This window comes from Salvelinus fontinalis, chromosome 1, assembly GCF_029448725.1.
Source record: "Salvelinus fontinalis isolate EN_2023a chromosome 1, ASM2944872v1, whole genome shotgun sequence".
NCBI classification, from domain to species: Eukaryota; Metazoa; Chordata; class Actinopteri; order Salmoniformes; family Salmonidae; genus Salvelinus; species Salvelinus fontinalis.
Window position 1 is genome coordinate 10665387 of NC_074665.1, and position 13675 is coordinate 10679061.

Genomic DNA, 13675 nt, shown 5'->3' on the forward strand with positions numbered 1-13675 from the left:
TCTGTGACAGATATCTCCTAGCCTCTCTGTGGAGAACAGTCTGTGACAGATATCTCCTAGCCTCTCTTTGGAGAACAGTCTGTGACATATCTCCTAGCCTCTATGTGGAGAACAGTCTGTGACAGATATCTCCTAGCCTCTATGTGGAGAACATTCTGTGACAGATATCTCCTAGCCACTCTGTGGAGAACAGTCTGTGACAGATATCTCCTAGCCTCTCTGTGGAGAACAGTCTCATATTTGGGGGTGAGAACAGCAGTAGACTAGGTCTATCTAAGATGTCTGCTGTGGCTGTGAAGTAAAGAAGTACAGGTAGGATTAATACTGCTCTGAGCAACCTGGACTCAGGGGTAGACGTAACATAGTAAATGTAAATCCGGGACAAAAGTCCAATTAGTTTGATACAGTATGCTAATATTCTTTAGCTAGGTTTAGCTAGCCCATAAAGTGCATTTGGAAAGTATTCATACCCCTTGACTTTTTCCACAATTTGTTACATTACAGCCTTATTCTAAAATGTATTACATGTTTTTTCCCCTCATCAATCTACACACAATACCCCATAATGACAAAGCGAAGACAGATTTTTTTAAATGTTTGCAAATGTATATATATATATATATAAAAAAAAAACAGATACCTAATTTACAAAAGTATTCAAACCCTTTGCTATGAGACTTTACATTTAGCTCATGTGCATCCTGTTTCCGTTGATCATTCTTGAGATGTTTCTACAACTTGATTGGAGTCCACCTGTGGTAAATTCAATTGATTGGACATGATTTCGAAAAAGCCACACAACTGTCTATATAAGGTTAAACAGGTGACAGAGCAAAAACCAAGCCATGAGGTCGATGGAATTGTCCGTAGAGCACCGAGACAGGATTGTGTCGAGGCAAAGATCCGGGGAAGGGTACTAAAAAATGTCTGCAGCATTGAAAATCCCCAATAACACAGTTGCCTCCATCATTTTTAAATGGAGGAAGTTTGGAACCACCAAGACTCTTCCTAAAGCTGACCACTCGGCCAAACTGAACAATCGGGAGAAAGGCCTTTGTCAAGGAGGTGACCAAGAACCGGATTGTCGCTCTGAAAGAGCTTTAGAGTTCCTCTGTGGAGATGGGAGAACCTTACAGAAGGACAACCATCTCTGCAGCACTCCACCAATTAGACCTTTATGGTAAAGTGGCCAGACGGAAGCCACTCCTCAGTAAAAGGCACATGACAGCCAGCTTGGATTTTGCCTAAATGCACCTAAAGGACTCTCAGACCATGAGAAACAAAATTCTTTGCTCTGATGAAACCAGGATTTAATTCTTTGGCTTGAATCCCAAGCGTCACGTCTGGAGGAAACCTGGCATCATCCCGACAATGAAGCATGGTTGTGGCAGCATCATGCTGTGGGGATGTTTTTCAGCAGCAGGAACTGGGAGACTAGTCAGGATGGATGGAAAGATGAATGGAGAAAAGTACAGAGAGATCCTTGATAAAAAACCTTCTCTAGAGCACTCAGGACCTCAGACTGGGGCAAAGGTTCCCCTTCCAACAGGACAACGACCCAACAGCACACAGCCAAGACAATGCAGGAGTGGCTTCGGGACAAGTCTCTGAATGTCCTTGAGTGGCCCAGCCAGAGCCCAGACTTGAACCCGATCGAACATCTCTGGAGAGACCTGAAAAATAGCTGTGCAGCGACGCTCCCCATCCAACCTGCCAGAGCTTGAGAGGATCTGCAGAGAAGAATGAGAGAAACTCCACAAATACAGTTGTGCCAAGCTTGTAGCGTCATACCCAAGAAGACTCAAGGCTGTAATCGCTGCCAAAGGTTCCTCAACAAAAGTACTGAGTAAAGGGTCTGAATACTTATGTAAATGTGATAAGTCATTTTGTTATATATTTTTTGCAACAATTTCTATAAACCTGTTTTTGCTTTGTCATTATGGGGTATTGTGATGTCATTGTGGGGTATTGCGTGTAGATTAATGAGGGAAAAACTATTGAATCCATTTTAGAATAAAGCTGTAACATAACAAAATGTGGAAATAGTCCAGGGGTCTGAATACTTTCCAAATGCTCTGTATGTTACGTTTCGTATGGTATGTATTCATTTGTAGATGTCCATCATCCATTTCCTATGATATGTTACAAATTACAACGCATATGATATATTACTAATTGCAATTCGTACAATATGTGAGAAATTTGCTAAATGTATGATATGGTACGAAATTCCAATATTATGTCACTAATGTTCCCTAGGTGGCTAACGTTAGCTAGGCTAGGGGTTAATGTTAGGGTTACGGTTAGGGGAAGGGTTAAGTAGTTAAAAAGTAGTAACTCATTGCAAAGTTGCTAATTAGCTTAAATGCTAAAGTTGTCCATGATGAGATTAGAACACACTACCTTTGGCATGCTAGACGTTCACGTTATACGCCCACCCATTCACCCCGACCAACCAACCTACTTTAATTTTTGCCTTAAGTAACCTCCTGTCTTATGTAACCATACCAAACATAACATATCATACTAATTTGAGTTTCCTGGATTTACAATTTACTATGTTACGTCTAGCCTATGAGACCAGGCTGCTCTGAGAGACTGCTCCGGCTTCTTACACTGAGCTGAGCCGTCTTGTGAGATGCCTGGCATACTGTAGACACCTCCAGAAGGACACTGACTCCGTTCCACTCAGCCTCAGCCGGTCTCCCTCTTCCTGGTCTCTACCTCCACCCTGTATGACCCTGACAAACCGTCTTCTGCCATCAGGATGAAGAACCAAAAGAAAAAGAGAGGGTTTATTTTTCTCTTAGTCTTCTTGGTTACTCTTCCTCCCTCTTTGGGTATGTTTTATTTTCTCTGTCCTGGTCTTTGTCTTGATATTGTGAGTTCACTGGGTTTCCTTTACCTTCTTTTAGATAATACCATTCTCTTAACCTCTTTTGACTTTGAACTGTCTTGTTTCTCTCTGCTTTCCGGCCGTTTTAGGAAGTGAGTACAATAATTCAAATTGAATATTCAGATAAATAGGACCACAGGTGTCAGAAGTATTGAATTGATTACGACAGCATGTGTTATAATTTCTGTACTGTATAAAAGTTTACTCGTTATCCATAGATTGTCATCTATCTTTTTTTGCGATTGTGAATAGGCTTGATAGTGCTGCTATGTTATAAGTGTGACACATTTCGATTCATTTGTTCTTCTCCACCAGGGCAAACGTCAGACTATGCTCCCTATTTCTACGACAACGGACCGAGCAGCACCAATGGGAACATGGCTCTCTTCAGGATCTCAGAAGACACACCAGTCGGTAAGGGTTGTAAACAATTACATAAGTGAGATTATTATTTATTTAATTATTCAATTGAGTCAGTGAAGTTGTGAATTGATAATAAACAGTATTGTCTTGTGATTTACAAATAGCGTGGATAATGTGGCTAAATTAAAAGAAAATCACGGTGTGATGGATTTTGTGTTTCAAGAGCAGCGTTATACAGTAACTAATGATCAGACCTGGCTTCAAATACTATTTGTAATCATTTCAAATAGTTGATGTGTGCTTCGTTGAGCTTGTCTATCTTCGTTGACTAACAGAATACTGCATACCCAAAACTGCAAACCCTGCACTCCATGCAGGCGAGAGCAAACACTCAAAAGTATTTGAAAGATTTCAAATAGTATTTGAACCCAGTTTTGCTTGTGATGGACCGATCAGTGATCACATGAGCAGCCATTTGAGCCTTAGATTTATCACCATAATGCCCTGCAGAGGACGGTGACGCGTGCTAACAAGCTTAGCCAGGGAAAACAATAACGAGGCAGGGGTGGCTGGCAACAATAGGAAAACCAATCAGACAATACTACGGAATACAACAATTCCAGGTTTTCTAGAAATCACAGGAGGAAACCCAGATGTCCTGCTTGTTCCTGGATCTCTGGAAAACCTGGGTTTTTGGAAAAGTTACACCTCAGAGTTCCTATTCCTTAACGACTATGTCTAGGTCAGGTTCATGGTGCTGTATGATATTCTCCTCTGTACAACTGGAGGTAGAGATGGGTTACCTTTCATGTATTTGATAGATGATGTTACAACCAAATTCGGTAACACTTTAACATTTGAAGAGTACCCACATAAAGACTTCATAACACATACATAAGCATTCATAACACATTCATAAGCATTCATAACACATTCATAAGCATTCATAACACATTCATAAGCATTCATAAAGTATTCATAAGCATTCATAAAGTATTCATAACAGATTCATAAGCAGGTGCTATCTCTGTCTCTAACCTTACAGGAACACAGGTATATATCCTAAACGGTACCGACCCCGAGGGGGATGCCGTGTGGTTTGGCCTGACCTTTGAGAAGGGTACCAGAGAATACCTGAGAGTGGACTCCAAGTCAGGAAACATAACTCTCATTCAGGAACTAGACAGAGAGGTGAGTGTAATGCAGGGAGCTTTGAGAAAACAATATCTCTGGTAATCTCAGCAACCCAGAAGCAAGTCTGCCGTCTGTCGCCAGAGACTATCATTAGCCCCTAGTACCGGATGTGCTATTTAGAGTGCTGTTAACAACGGTTCTTTGTTTTGTCAGAAACAAGGTGAAATCTCAGCTCTTGTTAGCATAACAGATGGCCGGAATAAGGTGAGCTGAGCTTTGACAACGACATGTATAGGCCTATACACTTCCCATATAATCATACCTGGCTTCTCAGCTGGGCTGTTGTGACGTCATCTGTTTGTTCCTTCCTTTAGGTTGTCGAGACGATACGGGTGTTTGTCACCGATGCCAACGATGAAGAACCAGAGTTCCAGAACCTGCCTTTCGCCGTGGACGTCCCCGAGGTCAGTGTTAAACCCTCATCACCATAAAGACAGCTCTGTCGTTGGTTTAACATGTCTTTAGAGATAATGTTAAGTGATAATGACAGAGATGTCAATATTGGTATCATGTCTTTAGAGATAATGTTAAGTGATAATGACAGAGATGTCAATATTGGTATCATGTCTTTAGAGATAATGTTAAGTCATAATGACAGAGATGTCAATATTGGTATCATGTTTTTAGACATAATAGGGCATCACTACCCCAGGGGCCTGTCTGACATGCTGGCAAGTAATGACACCGTTATTAAAGTCTATCAGATATGTACTGGATAAGTAAGTGCACAGGCACTTATCTAGTACACATCATATTTAATGTCAAATGTCATCCATGTTTGTGTCATCTGCAGGACACTTCAGCTGGAAGCAGCATTTACAGAGTGCAAGCGGTGGATAAAGACATGGGCTCTGGAGGCAGTGTCACCTATTACTTACAGGTGAACAACGTCCATTGGACACGAAAGAAGAAGAAAATGGACTAAAACAGAAAGGGACTATATGAACCCTTAAATATTATTATATATTTTTTTTTGCTACGTGTATCATAAAGAACACAGCCCTGGTTTGCTAGAGGGTTCAGGGTTAGCTCTAATGTTATACAGTCTATACGGAGGATCCATTGTCATACTGTAGATGAATGGTAAGGCCATGTCCTTAATCAACACAGGAAGTGAACCATCCTTGGTGAGAAAACAATTCATTTTTACACTGGAGTGGAGGCAGGATATGGTGTTACTTTAGTGGATTACATTTCAATTACATTTCAGCAAGGTGTCGAGGGCTTAGCTGGAGCTTAGGGCTGCTTTTGGCCATCAGCAAGCAGTTGGCACCGTTCATATGTCGACTGGGAGATTCACAAAGCAGATTCTGGAGTCTAAAACCATCCTGATGATTTTAGATATCTGAAAGAGCAACAGTAGAAAATGGTTGAAAGGCTGAAATGTTTTATCCCTTTCTAGGCCTGGATTTGATGTGTGATGTGGTCTTGGTTGTAATTTCAAGTCTATTTGAAATGTCATTGAACTAAAAAACTGAATTGAACGGTGAGTGATTAGTTAGATCTGTCTCAGCATACATCATCATCGTGAAGGGTTTTACTGATGGTCCTGTGTCTGTTCACAGGGAACTCCTACTACCAAGTTCACCATCGACGGCCACAGTGGGGTCCTGCGGATCAAACCAGGCGAGACGCTCGACTTTGAGACTACGACATTACACTTTGTGACGGTGGTTGCCAAGGTTAGATGGCGGCTGGCTATGTGTCAATCAATCAATGTATTTTTATGAAGCCCTTTTGTTTTTTTACATCTGCAGTTGTCACAAAGTGCTTTACAGATACCCAGCCTAAAACCCCAACCAGCAATGTGTCATCCCTGTGTCATCCCAATGTGTCATCCCTATGTTTTATCCCTATGTTTTATCCCTATGTGTCATCCCTATGTGTCATCCCTATGTTTCATCCCTATGTGTCATCCCAATGTGTCATCCCTATGTTTCATCCCTATGTGTCATCCCAATCTGTCCTCTCCTCTGAGCCATGGGGGAGGGAAGCTTTTCTTCTGTCTCTATCCTTTTCTCTGAGTCCTGTGGGAGGGAAGCTTTTCTTCTGTCTCTATCCTCTTCTCTGAGCCCTGGGGAGGGAAGCTTTTCTTCTGTCTCTATCCTCTTCTCTGAGTCCTGGGGGAGGGAAGCTATTCTTCTGTCTCTATCCTCTTCTCTGAGCCCTGGGGAGGGAAGCTTTTCTTCTGTCTCTATTCTCTTCTCTGAGTCATGGGGGAGGGAAGCTTTTCTTCTGTCTCTATCCTCTTCTCTGAGCCTTGGGGAGGGAAGCTTTTCTTCTGTCTCTATCCTCTTCTCTGAGTCATGTGGGAAGGAAGCTTTTCTTCTGTCTCTATCCTCTTCTCTGAGTCCTGTGGGAGTGAAGCTTTTATTCTGTCTCTATCCTCTTCTCTGAGCCCTGGGGAGGGAAGCTTTTCTTCTGTCTCTATCCTCTTCTCTGAGCCCTGTGGAGGTTGAAGGGCGGGGGGTCCCTCCTCTGTCTTTAAGCCTCTTGGGGAGGATCAGCTCCTCTCCTCAATCCTTGGATCCGTCTCTAAGCTCTTGGGGAGGGTCTGCCCTGATAATTTAAGGCCACACTACGACTCGGCCCTTGATCCCACACCATGGCAGCTGATTGACTAATTGTCCCATGTGAAGGAGCATGTTGTTTTGGCCCTTTTTTTATTTTAATTTTTTATTTTACCGTTATTTTACCAGGTAAGTTGACTGAGAACACGTTCTCATTTGCAGCAACGACCTGGGGAATAGTTACAGGGGAGAGGAGGGGGATGAATGAGCCAATTGTAAACTGTATGCTGAGTGTATTTTCATGGGAGCAAGGTTCTGAAGTTCACACACAAATAGAAAGCTGTTGAAATTCACATATCTAGCAGATGGAGATGTGTGACACTGAGTTCTCAGCCTGAAGTGTCGCTCCTTTCACAATTGAAGGCCTTTTTCCTTAGGGCGATGGAGGAGGTGGTACTCCTCACTAAGCAAACAGCGTTACATAACTTCCACACAGTGTTTTTTAAATTTCTTATTTAACCAGGCAAGTCAGTTAAGAACACATTCTTATTTACAATGGCAGCCTACCGGGGAACAGTGGGTTAACTGCTTCGTTCAGGGGCAGAAAGACAGATTTTTACCTTGTCAGCTCAGGGATTCGATCCAGCAACCTTTCGGCTACCTGCCGCCTTGTTAACTAATGCTAAGAGTACTGTTGCTTCGCAATGGTTTTTAGCGCTAAATAATCAGTCAGCACGTGTCGTCGTCCAATGTCTAACCTTCTGTTGTATCCATCAGGATGGGGGTGGACAGTACAAAGGGAAGCATCAGGTGTTGACGTCTACAGCCACCATAACCATCAACGTCCTCGACGCCCAAGACACTCCTCCAGCCTTCATTGGAACTCCTTACTTTGGCTACGTCTACGAAGTCTCACTTCCTGTAAGCACAACACAACCTCCTTACTTTGGCTTTGTCTACGAGGTCTCACTTCCTGTAAGCACAACACAACCTCCTTACTTTGGCTATGTCTACGAGGTCTCACTTCCTGTAAGCACAATACAACCTCCTTACTTTGGCTTTGTCTACGAGGTCTCACTTCCTGTAAGCACAACACAACCTCCTTACTTTGGCTACGTCTACGAGGTCTCACTTCCTGTAAGCACAACACAATCTCCTTACTTTGGCTACGTCTACGAGGTCTCACTTCCTGTAAGCACAACACAACCTCCTTACTTTGGCTATGTCTATGAGGTCTCACTTCCTGTAAGCACAACACAACCTCCTTACTTTGGCTTTGTCTACGAGGTCTCACTTCCTGTAAGCACAACACAACCTCCTTACTTTGGCTACGTCTACGAGGTCTCACTTCCTGTAAGCACAACACAACCTCCTTACTTTGGCTACGTCTACGAGGTCTCACTTCCTGTAAGCACAACACAACCTCCTTACTTTGGCTATGTCTACGAGGTCCCACTTCCTGTAAGCACAACACAACCTCCTTACTTTGGCTTTGTCTACGAGGTCTCACTTCCTGTAAGCACAACACAACCTCCTTACTTTGGCTTTGTCTACGAGGTCTCACTTCCTGTAAGCACAACACAACCTCCTTACTTTGGCTACGTCTACAAAGTCTCACTTCCTGTAAGCACAACACAACCTCCTTACTTTGGCAATATCTACGAGGTCTCACTTCCTGTAAGCACAACACAACCTCCTTACTTTGGCTACGTCTACGAGGTCTCACTTCCTGTAAGCGCAACACAACCTCCTTACTTTGGCTTTGTCTACGAGGTCTCACTTCCTGTAAGCACAACACAACCTCCTTACTTTGGCTATGTCTACGAGGTCTCACTTCCTGTAAGCACAATACAACCTCCTTACTTTGGCTTTGTCTACGAGGTCTCACTTCCTGTAAGCACAACACAACCTCCTTACTTTGGCTACGTCTACGAGGTCTCACTTCCTGTAAGCACAACACAATCTCCTTACTTTGGCTACGTCTACGAGGTCTCACTTCCTGTAAGCACAACACAACCTCCTTACTTTGGCTATGTCTATGAGGTCTCACTTCCTGTAAGCACAACACAACCTCCTTACTTTGGCTTTGTCTACGAGGTCTCACTTCCTGTAAGCACAACACAACCTCCTTACTTTGGCTACGTCTACGAGGTCTCACTTCCTGTAAGCACAACACAACCTCCTTACTTTGGCTACGTCTACGAGGTCTCACTTCCTGTAAGCACAACACAACCTCCTTACTTTGGCTATGTCTACGAGGTCCCACTTCCTGTAAGCACAACACAACCTCCTTACTTTGGCTTTGTCTACGAGGTCTCACTTCCTGTAAGCACAACACAACCTCCTTACTTTGGCTTTGTCTACGAGGTCTCACTTCCTGTAAGCACAACACAACCTCCTTACTTTGGCTACGTCTACGAAGTCTCACTTCCTGTAAGCACAACACAACCTCCTTACTTTGGCTATATCTACGAGGTCTCACTTCCTGTAAGCACAACACAACCTCCTTACTTTGGCTACGTCTACGAGGTCTCACTTCCTGTAAGCGCAACACAACCTCCTTACTTTGGCTTTGTCTACGAGTTCTCACTTCCTGTAAGCACAACACAACCTCCTTACTTTGGCTTTGTCTACGAGGTCTCACTTCCTGTAAGCACAACACAACCTCCTTACTTTGGCTACGTCTACGAGGTCTCACTTCCTGTAAGCACAACACAACCTCCTTACTTTGGCTTTGTCTACGAGTTCTCACTTCCTGTAAGCACAACACAACCTCCTTACTTTGGCTTTGTCTACGAGGTCTCACTTCCTGTAAGCACAACACAACCTCCTTACTTTGGCTTTGTCTACGAGGTCTCACTTCCTGTAAGCACAACACAACCTCCTTACTTTGGCTATGTCTACGAGGTCTCACTTCCTGTAAACACAACACAACCTGATGATCCTCTGGTCTTTAAAACATTGGTTTTAAAACTTTTGGGAACTTTTGCAAGCCATTTCTTTACATTCAATAAAATGTACTTCAATTATTTGAAATATCATGTCGCCATATTAAGATACAGTATGTTCAACTGATTTTTTTGGAAAACCTTTGCAAGCCATTGCTTTATGATTTATAATTTGTATTTGCAGGGTTCTGAAATAGCCACTGTGTTTGCCAAAGATGGAGACGAAGGAAACCCTAATCCTATTCATTATTCTATTACCAATGGTAAGTTACACACGCGCACACACAAACAAACAAACAAACAAACAAACAAACAAACAAACAAACAAACTGATAATAACCTATCATTGTCAACAGTTTAGCATGTGTTTGTCTACAGTTTCACAGATATGTGATTTCTGTATACGTCATAATTCACATACTATGGTGACGTTCTTATCTTTCTCCTTCTTCAGGTAGTGAGGATGTCTTCACCATCAATAGCACAAGTGGTTGTATCAGCCTAACAGCTTATCCAGTCACACTGAGGAATGAATTATATGAAATCAAAGTCAAGGTAATAAGAGCTTTCTTATCCTGTTATTACCTTGTCAGTGCTCTGTTATTACAGTGTCAGTGCTCTGTTATTACCTTGTCAGTGCTCTGTTATTACCTTGTCAGTGCTCTGTTATTACAGTCTTAGTGCTCTGTTATTACAGTGTTGGTGCTCTGTTATTACAGTGTTGGTGCTCTGTTATTACAGTGTCAGTGCTCTGTTACCACAGTGTCGGTGCTCTGTTACTACAGTGTTAGTGCTCTGTTATTACCTTGTCGGTGCTCTGTTACTACAGTGTTAGTGCTCTGTTATTACAGTGTCAGTGCTCTGTTATTACAGTGTCAGTGCTCTGTTATTACCTTGTCAGTGCTCTATTATTACAGTCTTAGTGCTCTGTTACTACAGTGTCAGTGCTCTGTTATTACGGTGTCAGTGCTCTGTTATTACAGTGTCAGTGCTCTGTTATTACAGTGTCAGTGCTCTGTTACTACAGTGTCGGTGCTCTGTTATTACGGTGTCGGTGCTCTGTTATTACAGGGTCAGTGCTCTGTTATTACGGTGTCAGTGCTCTGTTATTACAGTGTCAGTGCTCTGTTATTACGGTGTCCGTGCTCTGTTATTACAGGGTCAGTGCTCTGTTATTACGGTGTCAGTGCTCTGTTATTACAGTGTTAGTGCTCTGTTATTACAGGGTCAGTGCTCTATTATTACGGTGTCAGTGCTCTGTTATTACAGTGTTAGTGCTCTGTTATTACAGTGTTGGTGCTCTGTTATTACAGTGTCAGTGCTCTGTTATTACAGTGTCAGTGCTCTGTTATTACAGTGTTAGTGCTCTGTGATTACAGTGTTAGTGCTCTGTTATTACAGTGTTGGTGCTCTGTTATTACAGTGTCAGTGCTCTGTTATTACAGGGTCAGTGCTCTGTTATTACAGTGTTAGTGCTCTGTTATTACAGTGTTAGTGCTCTGTTCCATGTTTAGCACATCTTTTTTATTGTCTGATCTCTTTCGCTTGTGTGTCTCTCTCTCTCTCTCTCTCTCTCTCTCTCTCTCTCTCTCTCTCTCTCTCTCTCTCTCACACACTCTGTCTATCTCTCTCTCTCTCCCTCTTTCTCACTCTATCTCTCTCACTCTCTCTCCTTCACTCTCTGTCTCTTTCTCCTTCACTCTCTCTCTCTCTCTCGCTGTTGCTGCCATTCTCTCTGTCTCTCTGTCTCTGTCTCTCAGGCCACTGAGCTGGGGCCTAGCGAGGAGCTGTTGGACTTCAATGCCATGACTATGGTGACGGTTCGAGTGGTGGATCTCAACAACCACCCTCCTACCTTCTACGGAGAGAACGGGCCCCAGAACCAATTTGAGGTGACCATGTATGAGCACCCTCCAGAGGGGGAGATCCTCAGGGGGCTGAAGATAACGGTCAACGACTCTGATCAGGTACTGGAAGGCAAAGTCTGTTTCCCAAATCGCACCCTATTCCCTATATAGTGCACTTCTTTTGATCAGTGCCCTGGTTAAAAGTAGTCCATTATATAGGGTAACATTTAGGATACAGCCAGAGACATTCTATTTCCCCCCTCTTGTACTCTCATGGAAATCACTCCTTATGCTTCGTTATAGGCCTTGAGCCTGTCTCCTAAACATGTTTGTTAGCCCAACCCCAGAACACTTGACTGATACTAAGGTATTGATAGCTCCAACGATGACTTTGATGCTACAATCCATTTAGTGTTTTATTAATGGGTGCTGGTTGATTTCTGAAGGCGTAGGCATATTATGTGATGTATTTGGTCGTAAAAATCTACTTTTCATAAAGGATGCTTTCATAAATTACACCCCAAAACAGTATGTGACATTATGTAACCCCATTTTAGAAATAAATATCTTAATCCCCCCATTCGCCCAATAATATTATGAAGTATCCCAGGAATGTCAATAGTTCATTTAGATTAAGATGGCTGTCATTATCATCATTATGTCATTGTTCACAGATTTCTTGTCTGCATTCTTTTTACATTAAATAATAATTGTATCCATTGACAGTTTTTTTCCCCTCAGCCCATTAGATAGATTAAAGTTACTGTTGTCGAACAGAGGTCAGAGATCTTGGTATTTGCCATGAATGTTGTCATAGATGGCAGATTCATGTAGGTGTGTGTTTTCTCTGACAGGGGGCGAATGCTAAATTTAAACTGAGATTGGTGGGGCCTGGTCGTGTACTCAGAGTGGTGCCTCAGACGGTCCTCAATGAAGCACAGGTCACCGTCATCGTTGAAGACTCTGCTGCCATCGACTATGAAAAAGGCAAATCCTTAACATACAAGGTATTTCAGACCATTTTCAGCTGCATTTACAGTACCAGTCAAAAGTTTAGACACACCTACTCATTCAAGGGATTTCCTTTATTTTTACTATTTTCTACATTGTAGAATAATAGTGAAGACATCAAAACTATGAAATAACACATGGAATTATGTAGTAACCAAAAGTGTTACACAAGTAGCCACCCTTTGCCTTGATGACAGCTTTACACACTCTTGGCATTCTCTCAACCAGCTTCACCTGGAATGCTTTTCCAACAGTCTTGAAGGAGTTCCCACATATGCTGAGCACTTGTTGGCTGCTCTGTGTCTCACAAAGACACAGCGGTTGGAACCAAAAATCACGAATGTGGATTTCCACCGGTCTAACGTCCATTGCTCGTATTTCTTGGCCAAAAGCAAGTCTCTTCTTCTTATTGGTGTCCTAGTAGTGGTTTCTTTGCAGCAATTCGACCATGAAGGCCTGATTCACACAGTTTTCACTGAACAGTTGATGTTGAGATTTGTCTGTTACTTGAACTATGTGAAGCATTTATTTGGGCTGCAATTTCTGAGGCTCTAATGAACTTATCGTCTGCAGCAGAGGTAACTCTGGGTCTTCCTTTCCTGTGGGGGTCCTCATGAGAGCCAGTTTCATCATAGCGCTTGATGGTTTTTGCGACTGCACTTTAAAAAACTTTAAAAGTTCTTGAAATGTTCTGTATTGACTGACCTTCATGTCTTAAAGTAATGATGGACTGTCGTTTCTCTTTGCGTATTTGAGCTGTTCTTGCCATAATATGGTATTTTACCAAATAGGGCTATGTTCTGTATATCTTCTACCTTGTCACAACACAACTGGCTCAAATGCATTAAGATAGAGAAATAAATTCCACAAATTAACTTTTAACAAGGCACACCTGTTAATTGAAAT

General features: G+C 42.5%; 1 protein-coding gene across 1 annotated transcript in view; it reads left to right on the forward strand.

The window, feature by feature from the left end:
* Positions 1-2616: 2616 nt before the first annotated feature.
* Positions 2617-13675, forward strand: part of LOC129814973 (cadherin-related family member 1-like) — a 114247-nt gene continuing 103188 nt past the window's right edge. Inside the window, exons 1-12 of the mRNA XM_055868210.1 lie at positions 2617-2840; positions 3212-3310; positions 4305-4450; positions 4607-4657; positions 4768-4857; positions 5247-5333; positions 6019-6135; positions 7741-7884; positions 10096-10174; positions 10366-10466; positions 11672-11878; positions 12613-12765. Coding sequence (XP_055724185.1) covers positions 2768-2840; positions 3212-3310; positions 4305-4450; positions 4607-4657; positions 4768-4857; positions 5247-5333; positions 6019-6135; positions 7741-7884; positions 10096-10174; positions 10366-10466; positions 11672-11878; positions 12613-12765 — 1347 coding nt within the window. The 5' untranslated portion in view covers positions 2617-2767. The remainder of the gene's footprint in view (positions 2841-3211; positions 3311-4304; positions 4451-4606; positions 4658-4767; positions 4858-5246; positions 5334-6018; positions 6136-7740; positions 7885-10095; positions 10175-10365; positions 10467-11671; positions 11879-12612; positions 12766-13675) is intronic.